We start from the raw sequence: 16,874 nt of genomic DNA, 5'->3' as shown, positions 1-16,874 counted from the left end.
CTGGCGCGCACCTTTCCGATGCCGCAGTTCGGGGTGTGTGTGTGTCTGTGTGTGAGTGTGTCTGTGTCTGTATCCATACCTCAGACAGTCTGTTCAGGATAAATTGGTTCACGGAAATTGATGGTCTTCTTTTTAATATGTGGATTCAGTATCGCTAGCAAAGTATCAAACTGAGGCACTGACATCCTGAAATAAACTTTGAATCTCTCGGGATAATCCCGCAGCTCTTTGATAAGGAGGTGGAACTCTCCTTCCTCTCTGCGCAATCTAAGGATTGGATGGACCCAATATTTCCTTTTTCTTTTTTTAAAAAGAGAGAGGCCAACAAAATCATCCTCACTGCTTGAAGACATTTTGTATAGTATTGCGAATTCTTTCGCAACGGATTAATTAAAACGCATTGGACTCAGTGTGCAAGGTATCTGTGCGTGACGAATTTTTAAGATTGCGAATGCGAAAAAACGCATGCGAAAATTTCGGACTCAGTGTGCAGAGACCTTAAGACTAAAATACAGTATTAACATTGTAGACTACAAACAAATTTTAAAAGAGGTACATGATCTGTAGACTAATTAATTATAGGGAAAGGAAACTACATCCCATGACGCATATCGCGTATCTCGCGATAGTTTCACAACGAGACTTAATATTCATCTTTGAGGATGTTGAAAAGCTTCTGACCGGCGGAAAAAATTGTTAAATTAATTAATTAGATTATGAAGAGTGACGATTTGTAGATGGTGCTTTTCCTTAATACATACCTTACGCAATCTATTTTTCAGTTACTTTTTAAAAGTGGTGGGGACAATATCGAGCCTGGTAAAAAGTGGTGGGGACATGTCCCACCCGTCCCACCCGTAAATTACGCCTATGGTGTCAAGTAAGCGAAACTGCGCGATATAGAGAGCAGGGTCCGTGTACGTTTTGATAGTTTGTTTTCCAATTTGAAACGAAATAAGCAGAAACGAGAAAACGGCACCTTTATTAGTTTTTTCGTTTTTTTTAAAAAACGAGATTTCGGCTTGATTTTTTGCTTTTTAGTTCAGAGGCATAAAACGAATAAATGACTTCAAAATTCGTTTTCCACATGTGGGCGGTCCTTAGACGCCCCCTTCCGCCGATTGGTCAAGCAAATCTGAGCATGTGACGTCATCAGTAGTCGCTCAGGTCTGTTCAACAAAATAATAGTCCTCTAACGTTACTGTGGCTACCGATTCTTAAACTGTACAGGGCAGGTCCTGTTGGGCTTTCTTCTGTGCAACTTTACGCGTTTCACAGAAATCTTTACATCAGAAATATTAAATATTAGTCTGCCACCAGCCCGTTTTATTTAGCTGTGCAGAGTTAAATCTGTGTGGTGAAGCTGCGCTAGACAGCGCCGAGCGAGAGAGGATCACTGACCAGTGTTCAGTCAGCAGTCAGAACTTGGGTATACATTTTTACTGAAAATGACCCGTGAGTATGATTGACAGGACGATAGCGGAGGCAATTAAAAGCGCAATATAACTTCTGTTAACAAAAACAATTTTTTTTTTTTTTTTTTTTTATATAAGTGGCTTTGTCTTTGTTTTAAATCAAATAATTGTGAACCACAAACTGAGCCTTCGTTTTAAAGGGCGATTTCCAAATATATTTTATTTATTTGTTATAATATGGGTATTTTATGTCACCCGTCTTATTAGTTTGATTATAGTAGGCTATACACAAGTTTTTTTATTGTACTATTTTACTGTTGTTTTTTAATTAGCAATATATCATAACAACTTATAAAGATCAAAATCTACAGAAGAGATTAACAAATAACATTGGTGTTGTCATAAGTTAACTAATCAATGGGAAAATTTCCTCACCGGCACAACCCTATTCTTAATGTTGGCTACATGTTACAGATTTAATGTTGAGCACATAATGTTAAAGGCTTCTTAAATACCATTACACTCGGTTGAAGAGTCAAGAAGGATGTTAATTTACTGTAGATTTCAATCTGTCATTAGTTGGTGACCCGGTGTAATTATAATAGCATAAATAAAAACAAATACACGTAATAGGCTATGTATGCCAATAGGCAAAACACATCTGCTTTTCCTCTAGATCACTTTACTATGGAAGCCCGTTTCCGCCAATGAATAAAAAATAAAACAAGGTAATTGCGACTTTTTATCTCGCAATTCGGACTTTATAACTCGCAATTCTGCGATATGAACTTCGCAATTCGCACATAGCAAACCACTCTCCGTGTAAGGCTTTGCAGTACTTTGTTCAATTAGCTGAACTATATATTTAACTAGTTGAATGTTGCGTCCGAATATGATTTTTGAACAAACATAAAAATGACTCATTCTTTATTTCTATGTTTTGCGCTCGCGGTTGGACACCGCCGGGCTTTCAGACACAACATTCTTCATTTCTTTATAGTTCTGAGTTTGAGGCAGCTTCTATCGCGTTATTTTAATAACAGCTGTCAAGTAAAGCGCGTATTATTGTAACACGAGAGTGGATATATATGAATGCACCCAGGTGGATTTCCTTCACTCTCGCATAAAGCGCGCTTTCATCTCTATGTTCTTGCTATAGAATTATCTTATCTCCTGTATTTAATGTTGTAAGATATCGACCAAGCAAGACATCCCCAATGAAAATTATAAATAAATTATAAATAAATGAAAATTATTTAGTCAATTATATATGAAGAATTCAGATGCAAAAGCTTAAATGCCATCTGAAATTCTTCTAAAATTTGTATTTTTCGTTTATATTCAGTTATTTTACTTTAATAACAATGAAAAGAACCTGTACCTGAGAAAAATGCTCATTTTAGAAGAAAATTTCAGATGGCACTTAGAGGCTTTTGCATCTGAACTCTTCATATAGACTACAGGCCTATAATACTTATGTGATTAAATTATCGTTGCTATAGACAATAATAATATAAGTTGGTTTCGTTCTGGTTGCAGTTCTGGCTGTAAACTATTGTAAAATCTTAGAAGCATATTCAGGAAAACGTTTATGAAAATGTCCAAACACAGGAAGCCATATTCCAGATAAATGCAATCTAATTCAGGGGTGCAAAATTCAGTTGCTTGAGGACCACAGCCCTGCAGAATTTAGTTCCAACCCTGCTCAAAAACACTGTTTTTTTATTTTGTATTTTTTTTATTCAGATTTATAGCTGAACCGTGTGTATTTGGGTTGATGCTAAACTTTGCAGTAGCTATAAATGAAGTATGAATGAAGTATTATGCTCTCGAAGGACAGTCGGATTCTGCTGTACCAGCACATAAAGGGATTTCTGGAAATAAAGCTGCCGATGAGCTATCAATAATAGTGTTACAATAATAAGTTTTTGACTTGACAGCTGTTATTAAAATAACGAGATAGAAGCTGCCTCAAACTCAGAACTATAAAGAAATGAAGAATGTTGTGTCTGAAAGCCCGGCGGTAATAGGCTACTGTCCAACCGCGTCCAAAAGCCTTACACGGAGAGTGGTTTGCTATGGTGCGAGAAAGTCAGAGTTGTGAGATATAAACTCGCAATTGTGAGAAAAAAAGTCAGAATTGCGAGTTTATATCTCAGAATTGCGAGTTATAAAGTCAGAATTGCGAGATAAAAAGTCGCAATTACCTTGTTTTATTTTTTATTCATTGGCGGAAACGGGCTTCCATAGTAAAGTGATCTAGAGGAAAAGCAGATGTGTTTTGCCTATTGGCATACATAGCCTATTACGTGTATTTGTTTTTATTTATGCTATTATAATTACACCGGGTCACCAACCAATGACAGATTGAAATCTACAGTAAATTAACATCCTTCTTGACTCTTCAACCGAGTGTAATGGTATTTAAGAAGCCTTTAACATTATGTGCTCAACATTAAATCTGTAACATGTAGCCAACATTAAGAATAGGGTTGTGCCGGTGAGGAAATTTTCCCATTGATTAGTTAACTTATGACAACACCAATGTTATTTGTTAATCTCTTCTGTAGATTTTGATCTTTATAAGTTATGATATATTGTTAATTAAAAAACAACAGTAAAATAGTACAATAAAAAAAACTTGTGTATAGCCTACTATAATCAAACTAATAAGACGGGTGACATAATACCCATATTATAACAAATAAATAAAATATATTTGGAAATCGCCCTTTAAAACGAAGGCTCGGTTTGTGGTTCACAATTATTTGATTAAAACAAAGACAAAGCCACTTATATAAAAAAAAAAAAAAAAAAAAATTATGTTTTTGTTAACAGAAGTTATATTGCGCTTTTAATTGCCTCCGCTATCGTCCTGTCAATCATACTCACGGGTCATTTTCAGTAAAAATGTATACCCAAGTTCTGACTGCTGACTGAACACTGGTCAGTGATCCTCTCTCGCTCGGCGCTGTCTAGCGCAGCTTCACCACACAGATTTAACTCTGCACAGCTAAATAAAACGGGCTGGTGGCAGACTAATATTTAATATTTCTGATGTAAAGATTTCTGTGAAACGCGTAAAGTTGCACAGAAGAAAGCCCAACGGGACCTGCCCTGTACAGTTTAAGAATCGGTAGCCATAGTAACGTTAGAGGACTATTATTTTGTTGAACAGACCTGAGCGACTACTGATGACGTCACATGCTCAGATTTGCTTGACCAATCGGCGGAAGGGGGCGTCTCAGGACCGCCCACATGTGGAAAACGAATTTTGAAGTCATTTATTCGTTTTATGCCTCTGAACTAAAAAACGAAATATCAACCCGAAATCTCGTTTTTTAGTTTTTTTCAAAAAAATGAAAAAACGAATAAAGGTGCCGTTTTCTCGTTTCTGCTTATTTCATTTCAAATTGGAAAACAAACTATCAAAACGTACACGGACCGAGCAGACTGCTCCGTACGCTTTCGAATTGCTCTCGCGGAGGTCAAACACTGATCTATCAGCACCGCGTCACTTCTAGTCAAACACACCTAGTGCTGCAGGTTTATTGGCTCACTGACGTTAATGAGATTAACCCCGTAGGTATCGAAATTTGGTACCGAACTACAAGACGTTTTTCGATACTCGGTGGTATCGAGGCAATTCGGTTAGATATTAGATTTATGGCTTTTTCTTCTAGCAAATTTTCATAATTTGCATAAACAAACCTATATATTATAACTTTGTTTTATTATTATTATTATAAGATTCAATTCCATAGACATTTTCTTTCTGCTGCCTTCTCAAACTTTTGCTGCAAGCAGCGTTTATTCCTGCCTTGTAAAAGCTTTAAAATTCATTATTTTTAAGAACATCTCTTAACCTTCAGTAAAAAAAGTGAATTGCAATGACATTCATGAGAAGTGAATCAAACTGCGGCTGTGGAGTTGACGGAGAACGTTTATATTGAGCTTTGTGAGCCCACTAAACCTGGGGCCTGTTTTATAAAACAGGTTTACCAAATAAGCCAGGCTTATTTCAGTTAGTCTGACTTATTTTGAACCAAATGAACTGACAATAAACCTGGCTTATTTGGTAAACTTGTTTTACGAAACAGGCCCCTGATCTAAACCAGGCTGGGTTTGTTTGGTTTTGTCAACTGTAAACCTACTCTGAAACTGAGTTTGTTCAGCTAGCTTCATGCAACAGGCCACTGTGCTTAGGTTTTTTACCAAATTAACCAAACCTTGAAAATGTCATTCCAAAAAAAAAAAAAAAACAACCTTGAATCAGTTTATATTAATGCAATGTCTGCCGTTTTGTTTCGTATCACTAGGTTACTTTAATACTTCAGTACAATTTAAAGATATAAGCTTAGTTGTAAAGTAAACTTATTTTTACTTTATTTTTGTATAACAACAGGGGTATTACAGCATTAACATGGTTTACAAGGATATTGCCTATGCCCTCAAACGAAATGGCTTAAACATACTAAGCAGCATTTACCAAAAAAAAAAAAAAAGCCAGAATTTTCTCTAAGGGCTGTTTAGGGGTGGGATTAAGAGGTTTAAAAAAAAAAAAAAATTATTAGCCCGGTAAACCAAAACATTATAACCTATGGACGGTTTCCATAAACCACATATACAAGTGTGTGTATTTGTGAACATGAGAGATATTGTAAATGTAGTACACAGTTTTTCCCCACACTGACATAGCAGATATTGCTTCCATTTATTTTTTTTATTTTCTAGATCTAGTGTGAGAAGAGCCATCAAGTTTAGATGAAGGGAACATTTAAGCATTACTGTAAGTTTCAGATCTCAAAACTTCCTTGTAAGTGCAAAAACAGCTTTTACCGAAACAAAGCTGCCAAACGACAAATTTTGTACCTCTTATTACGTAATCAGGATGAATATCTCAGCACAAGACCAACACCTATAGGTACATCTCAAATTAGAATATCATGAAAAAGGGCAATTTTTTTGGCACTCATTTCAGAAAGTGAAACCCATATATTACATAGATTCATTACACAGTGAAATATTTCAAGCCTTTCTTTCTTGAAATTGATGATTATGGCATACAGATAATGAAAACCCAAATTTCAGTCTCTCAGAAAAATAGAATAAGCTCAATTTAAAAAAAAAAAAGTCAGGCTTCTGAAAAGTATGTTCATTTCCATGCACTCAATACTTTATTGGGCCTCCTTTTGCATGAATTACTGCATCAATGTGGCATGGCGGCAATCAGCCTGTGGCACTGCTGAGGTGGTATGGAAGCCCAGGTTGCTTTGATAGCGGCCTTCAGGTCACCTGCATTGTTGGGTCTAGTGACTCATCTTCCTCTTGACAATATTCAGGTCAGGCGAGTTTGCTGGCCAATCAAGCACAGTAACACCATGGTCATTGAACCAGCTTTTGGTACCTTTGGCAGTATGGGCAGGTGCCAAGTCCTGCTGGAAAATGAAATTAGCATCTCCATAAAGCTTCTCAGCAGAAGGAAGCATGAAAAGGAGCTCTAAAATTTCCTGGTAGATGGCTGCGTTGACTGTGGACTTCAGAAAACGCAATGTACCAACACCAGCAGATGACATGGCAGCCCAAATCATCACTGACTGTGGAAACTTCACACTGGACTTCAAGCAACAAGGATTCTGTGTCTCTCCACTCTTCCTCCAGACTCTGGGACCTTGATTTCCAAATGAAATGCAAAATGTACTTTTATCTGAAAAGAGGACTTTGGACCACAGAGCAAAAGTCCAGTTTTTTCCTCCACATCCCAGGTAAGACGCTGTCTCTGGTTCAGAAGTGGCTTGGTAGCCCTTTTCCTGAAGACGTCTGAGCGTGGAGACTCTTGATGCACTGACTCCAGCTTCAGTCCACTCCTTGTGAAACTCTCACAAGTGTTTGAATCAGCTTTGCTTGACAGTATTCTCAAGCTTGTGGTCAACCTTCTTGCTTGTGCACCTTTTCCTACCCAAATTCTTCCTTCCAATCAACTTTGTATTTAATATGCTTTGATACAGCACTCTGTAAACAGCCACACCTTTCAGTAATGACCCTCTGTGATTTACCCTCTTTGTGGAGGGCGTCAATGTTGTCTTCTGGATCATTGCCAAGTCAGCAGTCTTCTCCATTATTGTGGTTTCAAAGAACAAGAGATAGCCAGAATTTATACAGTAGGGATGGTCATTAATTGAAACTCAAATGTAAAATGTTCTAATATTTTGAGATACTGGATTTTTGACTTTCATGAGCTGTAAGCTCTAATCATCAAAATTAAAACAAACTTTTCAGATGTTTTACTTTACATGTTATGAATATAAAATATATAAAACTCACTTTTTGAAATGTTACAAAAAAAAAAAAAAAAAAAAAAAAAAAAAAAAAGACCTTTCACGAGATATATATATATATATATATATATATATATATATTTTTTTTTTAGATGTACCTTTACTCATTTTTTGGAGAAAAAAAAACCTGTACAGTGTGTAAATTTTCAGTACTCTTCATCCCCGTCCATTTTTTCAGACCATTGCGCAAGAGCCAGTACAGGATTTTTCCTCTTATTTGTGAAGGTCTCATGCCTCCACAATACAGGTATGAATATACTGGGTGTCTCTTCTTGGAAACTAACTGAATTTGTTCTATACTAATTTACATAAGCATCTAATCAGAAGGAAAGAAATCATGTACCTTTGTCACACAAGGCACAGATGTCTAACTGCAGTTGCTTTCCTTCTGGTGAGGAGACCGCAGGTGTGGACAGCTGGGAGTAAACGTAATCTGGGATGGACTGAAGGGAAGCAGCCAAGCCAGCTGATGTGCCCAAGTGGCTCGAAGAAAACTGCTCCAAAAGTCAGAGATGGAAATAGAATTACAACAGGAAACAGAAGCAGTAGTTCAGAGAAAAAAAAATGGAAAGGCATTCAACCCAACTGTGTTCTTCATTCAACCCTGCATACATATGTATTTGAACAATGTTCTCATGGAGGGAAAAAAAAAAAAAAAAAAAAAAAAAAAGACCACTTAATGGGGGGGGGGGGGCACTCCTGGTGGCCTAGGAATCGAAGGCATTAAACCAAAATGTTACATATTATTATTAGAAAATAATCCTACATTAACTCTGATTCAGATTAATAAAGAGTTTTGCACAGATTATGGTTGAAGAAACCTCGCCACAGGAGGGTTTCACACACATTTACATTTAGGCTGCAATGAAACATACAAGGATTGTGAGTGCTATATGAATAAAAATGATTTAACTACTATGTGTGGTCTATTTAAAAAATAAATAAAAATAAAAAATAAAAAAAGAAAAATGGAGAGGTTGTGCTGAAATCTCTTACATGGAGTGATGCAGTCACATCATCTTAATGTCATGTATACAAAGAGACATACATGTACAGTATATGTTTTGAAAATATTTACATGCATATATTTATTCATATAATTTATATTATACATTTAATATAAAACAACATTTCTTAAATATATACATGCATGCGTGTATTTACATATACATACATATACACCGTACACACACACGTACACATTTTTTTTGGATGCGATTAATCGTTACCCAGCACTAGAAAAATGTATTCAATCTCAAACAAGGAATATCATTATGAACTTACAAAGCCAAGCGATTCGACTCCTGACAGCGTTCGGGAGTGACCCCAGATCTTTCCAGACTTCCTTTTGGGTTTCTGAAGACTAAGATTCTAAAAAAGAAGCACCATATTTACCTCTTTGCTATTTAACACTGCTACTGTCATAAAATCATCACCATTTTTACGTCTCACATTTGTTTTGTGTTATGCTGCACAAAGACAACAGACGTCCTGTCCGTTCCGTGTCAGATCTACAACAGCAGACTCACCTGCATGCTGATTCGACGTTCAAGGTCCGTGTTTGTGATGGGAAGACCACCCTCATGCCAGTGAAGTTTTTGGATTAAACTCGAGAGCTCAGCTAAATCCAGCTGACACCTGGCAAGTTCTGTGCATGTTATGAATGGCTGAATGTTAGAGGAAGTGAAGCACATTCAAATGTAGTTTTTTTTTTTTTAAATGAAAGGAATTGTGCTCTTCTGTTTTTTTTGTTTGTTTTTAGAAGTGGTCCAAATAACATTACATTGAATAACATTTGATGCTACTTTGCACTGGTTCAAACTTGCTACAGAAAAAAAAAAAAGATACTTCAAAAGCAGGCTATGATAATTGCAAATACTGAAGTTTCTCACAACCTTCCTGCTACCAGAATGTTTATTGATATTGACTACTCTAGTGTGTACAGGAAACTGTGCAATTTAAAATTGTGCACACTAGTGGTCAAACATTTGGAAACACATGATTAACTTTAATGCTCATATACAGTTTTGATTTGAATATTTTTTGTTTACCAAATCATTTGTATAGACCATACTGAAGAATTAGTAGGCTTGTCCCACACTGGCCCGATGTCCTCATGTTGAATTAAAAGGTATTAGAAGGTGCATACCTTGCTGGCACAAGTCAGCTTCCCGAGTCTGTTTGAGCCAATCAGATACTTTAGTATTTCCTCGAGATGAAGAGGCTGATGGGGAACCCTGCATCTCTGACCCAACCATTGATACTGAGCTCTGATAATGTGGAATCTAGAGAAGAGAAAATGTACAACCGCTCAATGGGGAAAAATTTAAAGCAGTGAAAAAACAAAACAAAAAAACAATTGTAACAAATATTGTCTATGCAAGCACATTTAAGATCAATGCAAATGCCCACCATCACTCGGTTTCTCTGTGCAAGACTCACCATGGCAGGTAAAGTGCTGCTGGTTCCTGTCGAGAGGGCTTGAAGGACCCCGTGGTGCATGTTTATAGCCTCGTTTTTCTTGAATTGCCGATGGGCAGTCAGTTTGGTCAGCCAGATTTGGAAGTTGTCGTCACTCTTTGCCTGGAAGGAGAAGACAAGTCAACGCACCCACAAACAAATCGTTACAATTAGAGAGTTTTTCACAAGCAAATTTATTGTACTACGATTAAATTCTACTCTTATCACTGTGTATGCCATCGCTATCAGAGCCACTCTCCTAAGAGGGGCTTCCCACATTAAGGGACCTAGGTTTAAAGCAATGCATAAAGACAGAGTGTCCACATTGAACACTGCCGAATTTTTAAATTTTTTTTTTTTTTTTTTTGAGACGAGAGGCAACTTTTTCAACCCATTCCAAGCCCCTAGTGTTTGATAAATGCTGCATGTCCAAGACTTTTTTGCAACATGCCATATTGCTACCATTGAAAAACAATGGTTAATTTACTGGTGGGGAAGTTGTGGCCTAATGGTTAGAGAGTCAGACTCATCATCGACAGGTTGCAACAGGTTGGATTTATATGCAAACAATGAATGCATGTCATAAAAACTAACAGCAGAATCAGATAATAAATATTTAAATCAAAAACTGCAACTCTAATAATCTGGTTTAGTCGTTTTGGCTAAAAGTTCTGAATGGCTGGTAAATTAATATAGTAGCCAAATCGGCTGATGAAGAAAAAAAAACCCTGACAATGAAAATCATACCAAATTTCTGTGCAAGCAAATATTACAAAACATTTGTAATTTAAATTGTGATAGTCAAAACAAAACAGGACATTTTTGTTAGAAGACTGGTGCATTGTTTTTCTTGAAGCATAGAATTAATGCACTGTTGTAATAGTTTACAGCCTGGCAATTTGAGCACGCTCTTGATTTATCACTGACCTGGATTTAACTCAGATTCAGCTAAAGTGGGCAGCTGTGATGATTTACAATATCAAACACTACTACTATAACATTCTAAGTCATACATATACACACCTTGACATGGTACAAGCTGTCGCCAGCATCGAGATCGATGCGCTTAGATTTCCGGTTCACAGACATGACCGCAAGACTAACATCTAAAGCTCCGTGAATCTTGCCTCTGACAATCTGAGGATGTGAGAAGTTACACTTACAGAATAACACTGGAAGCAGATAATTACTACAAAAAGTCATTAATTTTACTTACATCCTGTTGAGTCTTTGAATATATTAGAGTCCCCTTATCCAATACAAAATATCTCTAAAGGAGAAAAACATTGCATTGGGACAGGAGTCACAGGATACCAGGGGCCTGTACCATGAAGCCGGTTTAGCTGGCTAGCCAGGTAAGTTTCGGTTTAGTTTGCACCAACTCTGGGTTTTAGGTACCATGAAAGTGGTTTGGCTTTTAGCAGCGTTCATCGCCATAGTAACTTATGCTCCACAGCTAACCTGCTCCGTGGCAGGCTATGTTCTGGTTTAGATATCTCAAACCGAAATTTGACCAATCAGCTTCAAAGAGAGTGACATCTCTGATGTAATAAAGCCACTCCTCCAGTTTCTCTAACTCTACAGGAGTCCAAGGATGCTACATAGTAAAACATTTTTAAAGATAAAATCATCTGATTTTTAGAGAGGATTATATTTTACAATTATTTATATAATTTTTATACTCTTAATCCATTAACAAGCCATCTTAGTTTAATAGTAATTAGGGCTGTCAAAAATAAGTGTCAAATATTTGTCGAATTAAAAAAAAAAAAAAAATCCACATTATAGGTGTGTGTCAGGCAGCCTTATCAGTGGTGCACGAGATGCGATGAAAATGTAGGTAGGTGTCATTGCATTAATTAATTATTTTTTTTTTTTTTTAGCCTATCCATTTGAACCCACGTTGATATGTTTTTCATTCAAAATATTGCAGAAAAGGAGAACATCAATCGTTTACGTCAAAACTGAAACCAAGCCGTTCACACAGAACGCATATTTTGCGCATTTTCTATAGGGAAGCCGGTTAAAATTATTGTAAGCTCAACTTTGAAAAAACCTGTCTCAAATTTATGGGTGGTTCTTTCTCCATTCCATTGCATCTCATGTTTTAAAATGAAAAAAACAAAAAAAGTAACGTTACTCTTTGTGATTGGTTTTCCGTGCTTTGTATTAAACTGTGACATGATGCCGTTTTGTTTCTGATTGTTTAAGCAACTTAATTATATACGGTTTATAAACATTATGAATTTTTCAAAGATAGTCAAGTTTTTTTATTGCTTTGAAGAACCGTGGATTAGTAATATTTTGCTCGATGCGTCCTCTTGTGACCTCAGGAGAGAAGCCAAAAGCTTTTTTTCCTCAAATATTATCAAAATAAGGTCAAATTTTTGTTAAAGTAGAAAATTTGAATTTAGTTTTTCAGCCATTTTTGACAGCCCTAGTAATTAAGCTTTTATTTGAAATATAAACATAGATAATATGCAATATAAATATTTTTTTAATCAATAGCTGTAAACATTACACTCAGTTTAGATTTTAAGTGTTTTTATTAGTGGTGTCAAAATTAGCGTGTTAACGCAGGCGATTAATTTTTTCAGATTAACGCGTTAAAAATATTTAACGCAATTAACGCTAGGGTTGGCCACTCCATTCACAACTACTGCCTCTATCACTTTTTTCTTGAAAAGGAGTTTATTTAGATGCATTGCAGAACTAACGTCACCTCCGCGCCAGGGGCAAGTCAAACGAGCGCGTAAAAGATACTGTGCTCGTAGCGCGCGCTCTTCAAATACACGCACAAAGATATCAATCAAACAGCAAAAGAAACTACGTGCATGCAATGTCGTAGTTATGCCGTCAGTTAAGGCATGAAGTTACCAAAATGGCAATTAAAGCTGCCTTAAAACTGTGTGCATGCAATATGTTATATATGCGTCACATTTAAGAACATGTCTCTGAAACTGTTTTAAAACTGTCCTGAGGCACCCCGGCACGTCTTCCTCATCTAAAACACTCGATCCAACTCATCCGCTCATTAGTAGAGACTTTAAGACCTGAAGTGGGTCAGAAAAGGTAAAGAGAGTTGTGAGAAAATAAGATGTCAGATCCGCATCACGTTCAGCAGCAGCAGCTTTTAAAGCAAATAGGTAAATAACCAGGCAAATAAGATAACCAGCTGCTGTGATGTCTATTAATCCAAGAACAAAAGAAAAAGGAGGAAAACTAACTTTTATAGCGTTAAGGGGTTCATATATTTAATTTAGAATTTAGTGTTTGGTAACTATTCATTTGCTGTATATTTCTGCTGAGGGGCAGGTAAACATGCCATTTATTATAATAGTTTCATTTGAAGTTTGTTTTAAGTTCACTTAAATTAGAAGTTAAATCTAATGTTAAAATTGATAGCTCTCAGTTATACTGTAATGCTGAATGGCTACAGTCAATGGTTAAATATTCAGGGGAAAAAACTATTTTATAGAGACATCAGTAGTATTGATATCAGTGATGCTGGCCTTCAATCATAAAAAAATATGCCATTAAAGAAATATTAAAAATAAACTGTCTTTGCTGTTTGTACATTTGAAGATTGAATGCGAAATTGCAATATAAAACTATATTTAAAAACTTTAATGTTAGGTGAGATTAATTTCAGAAAACAATTGCGATTAATTGGTAAATTTTTTTAATCGATTGACAGCACTAGTTTTTATACCTATAAATATTATAAACTAACTTTACAACTTTTACTTATATGGTAAGATGTTCTCTTCAAGTTTTCCTCTTTCACGGATAGATCGTTTCATCTTGATGTGTAAATGTGTTTAAATTCTTCATATCGTTTAATCTTTGGTAGTGAATCGCACTGACTCTCTCACGAGAAGTGAATCACAGTTTCAAGGCATGTGATTGGCTGCTCATTACTGATGTCACACATTCAGAATCAAGCTTGAGTTGACAGAGAAAGCTGATGATCAGCTTCATGGTACCAACAAAACCGGATTGGACTGGTTTGGTTTTGTCAACTCGGAACTAATCGTGTAACCCTGAGTTTCTTTAACCACCATCATGGTACAGGCCCCAGAAGTCATGGTGGGCAATCTTTTCCATGGATATTTTCTCAATGCAACTCACCTTATGCCAGCCCTGGAGAGGATACTTGCGCTTTTTCATGAGGAATCCCTCACAAATGCCTGGAACAGTGTTATTGGCCATACTCGTTCCTGCGACACGTGAAGAACAGTCTGCATCTGATATTACTTCCCAATCCCTGGAGTTCTGTATTGGGAAAATAATTTTTTTTTTTTTTTTTTGGAGTTACGATAATAATTCATTTGTTTTTGAGAGGAAATTACAAACATTTCAGATGTTAAGAACCAGAACAAATACTGAGAGCTGTTCACTGACCTGTCGTGAGTGGCGTGAAGATCCTGTGCTGCCATTATGGGAGTGAGTGGGTTTAACAGCAGAGATGAGCACTGATTTATCCAGAGCACTCACTGATTGGCTGCTACCCAGAGGATGTCCGTAGTCAGCCATTGATGTAGTCAGTATGTGTTTAAAAGTCAGTCTATTCCAGGTTGGCTGCTTCCATCAAATAACATATGCTCTGAGATGCATTACACAAACATACACATGAGTGGAAATGAGTGGAAAGCATCTTATAAAAATTCAGAAGCTTCAGAATAAAAGAATTCAGGAAAACAAAAAAACATTTAGAATACATTTCAGACGCACATTACATTTGTGTATATAAAAATATGCGTGTCTTAAGGTAATATCACTTTAATGTTTATTAAATAGCGGTCAAATGCTAATGATGCAAAGGCACCTGTTAAATCTATTAATACTTTCATTATTCTTCTGTTATAAGATTCTATGGGCTGCTATAGACTCCATGGAGGAAAGTGAAATAAGGCAGTGATACATTTGAAAATACATTTCCTTCTAATACACAACCTTCTAAGATTTCGAATAGGAATTTTGAATTGTCTGCCATTTTGAACTATGTAAAATTAAAACTCTGTGTGTGTGTGTGGGGGGGGGGGGGGGCTGATTCATAACAGTTCAGTTAATCTAACAAAACATGTAAAGGACGATAAGAAAAAGGTTAAACATTTATGCTAGAATGCTGTAAGGTAGAAACAAAGCTCAAAATAAGGCCAACATCGAATCGGTTTAAAATGACAAAATGAACTGTGTGCAAACTAAACTTATTGCAGGCCTGTTTAACCTCGGTGAGTCTTTGACATTGAATTTGAGCAACGTGAACAAACAGGTTTGGGAAGAAAAAAAAAAAAAGTTGTTTCTCTTAAACTATTTGTAAAGTTTGCTGAGTTCAGCAGTTACTGATCAGAAAGCTTCTGTTGCACTTCTTCACAATGAAACTGAAATAGTAAAGAAACAGCACAAGTGCAATGTGATCATGGCAATCCCACTGAGATTGAGTCTGAATGCTCCATTCATTAACTGAATATTAAAATGTGTTATATATATATATATATACATACACACACTTGGCATGACTGGTCTGATGAGTGTGTGTGGAATGTGAGCAGACCGCTCAGATGAGATCAGGTTTAAGAGTTTCACATCACTCTCTCTCTCTCTCACACACACACACACACACACACACACACACAGCACATGAGTTTACTGTCTATTATTAAAAACCCATAATACACGCAGATATCTCTAAAATACGCTACATAAAACAACTAAATCATTTGACACCATGTAGAGAAACTTGAAGACAGGCTATTATCATTAGATTAATCACATGACTATAATCTTCTGATTTAAACTGTTTCGACCAATTGCTTGTTATAAAATGTAACGAGTTAGTTGCACTCGTTTAACCGCAGCGACACGCGGAGCTCTTTCAAATATACTAAAGCTCAAATATGGACGGTTCATTGGACTTCGGTAATCATTCATTACAACAAATCAGCCAATTAATCATGTAACTTTCACAAAATACTGCTTGTGTTTGTCAGTACCGATACATTTATGTCAAAGTCCGAACCGAAAACGCATAAACCGATGCTCCACGACTCATAATATTGAGACTGAACACATATTTTTGTGCACAGATTAGTTGAATCTTACCTCTCACAGCCGAGCAGGTTCACGAGCTCATCTCAGTCACTGCACGCGCTCTTACCGAATCACGGTCATGACGTCACAGAGGTGTGTTCAGGTGTGGAGATTTGGATGAACATTTTTGCAACATCAAAATCCTTATCATTTAGTTTTGAGCTGTTATCTCTGTGTTGTAGGAAACAGAACAGAATATTCTAAACTCCTTTTTATTTACTTTGCGAAGTAAAGTAAAGCTCTTATTATTTAAAATAAAAAAAATAGTCAGACCTATTAATCAAAAGACATCTGTTTAATGTAGTTTGATCAGTGGTTATGTGTATGCCTATTTTGTTTGTCTTTTCCAAATCTTCCAAAACAGCAGAGACCAGGAAGTACGCTTTTACGTCAGTAATTTAGGGTTTTGTACTTATGTTGCTATCCCACTACTAATTAACATTAAAAAAAAAAAAAAAAAATGCTACACATATTAGGCCTACATCTCACAAGTATACAGTACATATACACCAGAGAACATATACGTGTGTACATTTAAAATGAACTCTAAAATACATTTTTTTTTATT

The 16,874-nt window shown here is 36.2% G+C and overlaps 1 protein-coding gene across 1 annotated transcript in view; it reads right to left on the bottom strand.

The window, feature by feature from the left end:
* Nucleotides 1-16,418, bottom strand: part of LOC306847240 (oxysterol-binding protein-related protein 7-like) — a 63,390-nt gene extending 46,972 nt beyond the window's left edge. The window contains exons 1-10 of the mRNA XM_079381078.1: nucleotides 16,319-16,418; nucleotides 14,618-14,819; nucleotides 14,345-14,488; nucleotides 11,430-11,483; nucleotides 11,237-11,350; nucleotides 10,196-10,336; nucleotides 9,903-10,038; nucleotides 9,283-9,401; nucleotides 9,038-9,124; nucleotides 8,097-8,247 (exon numbers count right to left, since the gene is read on the bottom strand). Coding sequence (XP_079237204.1) covers nucleotides 8,097-8,247; nucleotides 9,038-9,124; nucleotides 9,283-9,401; nucleotides 9,903-10,038; nucleotides 10,196-10,336; nucleotides 11,237-11,350; nucleotides 11,430-11,483; nucleotides 14,345-14,488; nucleotides 14,618-14,749 — 1,078 coding nt within the window. The 5' untranslated portion in view covers nucleotides 14,750-14,819; nucleotides 16,319-16,418. The remainder of the gene's footprint in view (nucleotides 1-8,096; nucleotides 8,248-9,037; nucleotides 9,125-9,282; nucleotides 9,402-9,902; nucleotides 10,039-10,195; nucleotides 10,337-11,236; nucleotides 11,351-11,429; nucleotides 11,484-14,344; nucleotides 14,489-14,617; nucleotides 14,820-16,318) is intronic.
* Nucleotides 16,419-16,874: the final 456 nt, after the last annotated feature.

Source organism: Barbus barbus, assembly GCF_936440315.1.
Source record: "Barbus barbus genome assembly, chromosome: 27".
In the NCBI taxonomy this organism is placed as follows: domain Eukaryota; kingdom Metazoa; phylum Chordata; class Actinopteri; order Cypriniformes; family Cyprinidae; genus Barbus; species Barbus barbus.
Note: the sequence above shows the minus strand (reverse complement) of the source record. Positions and strands in the feature narration are given on the sequence as shown.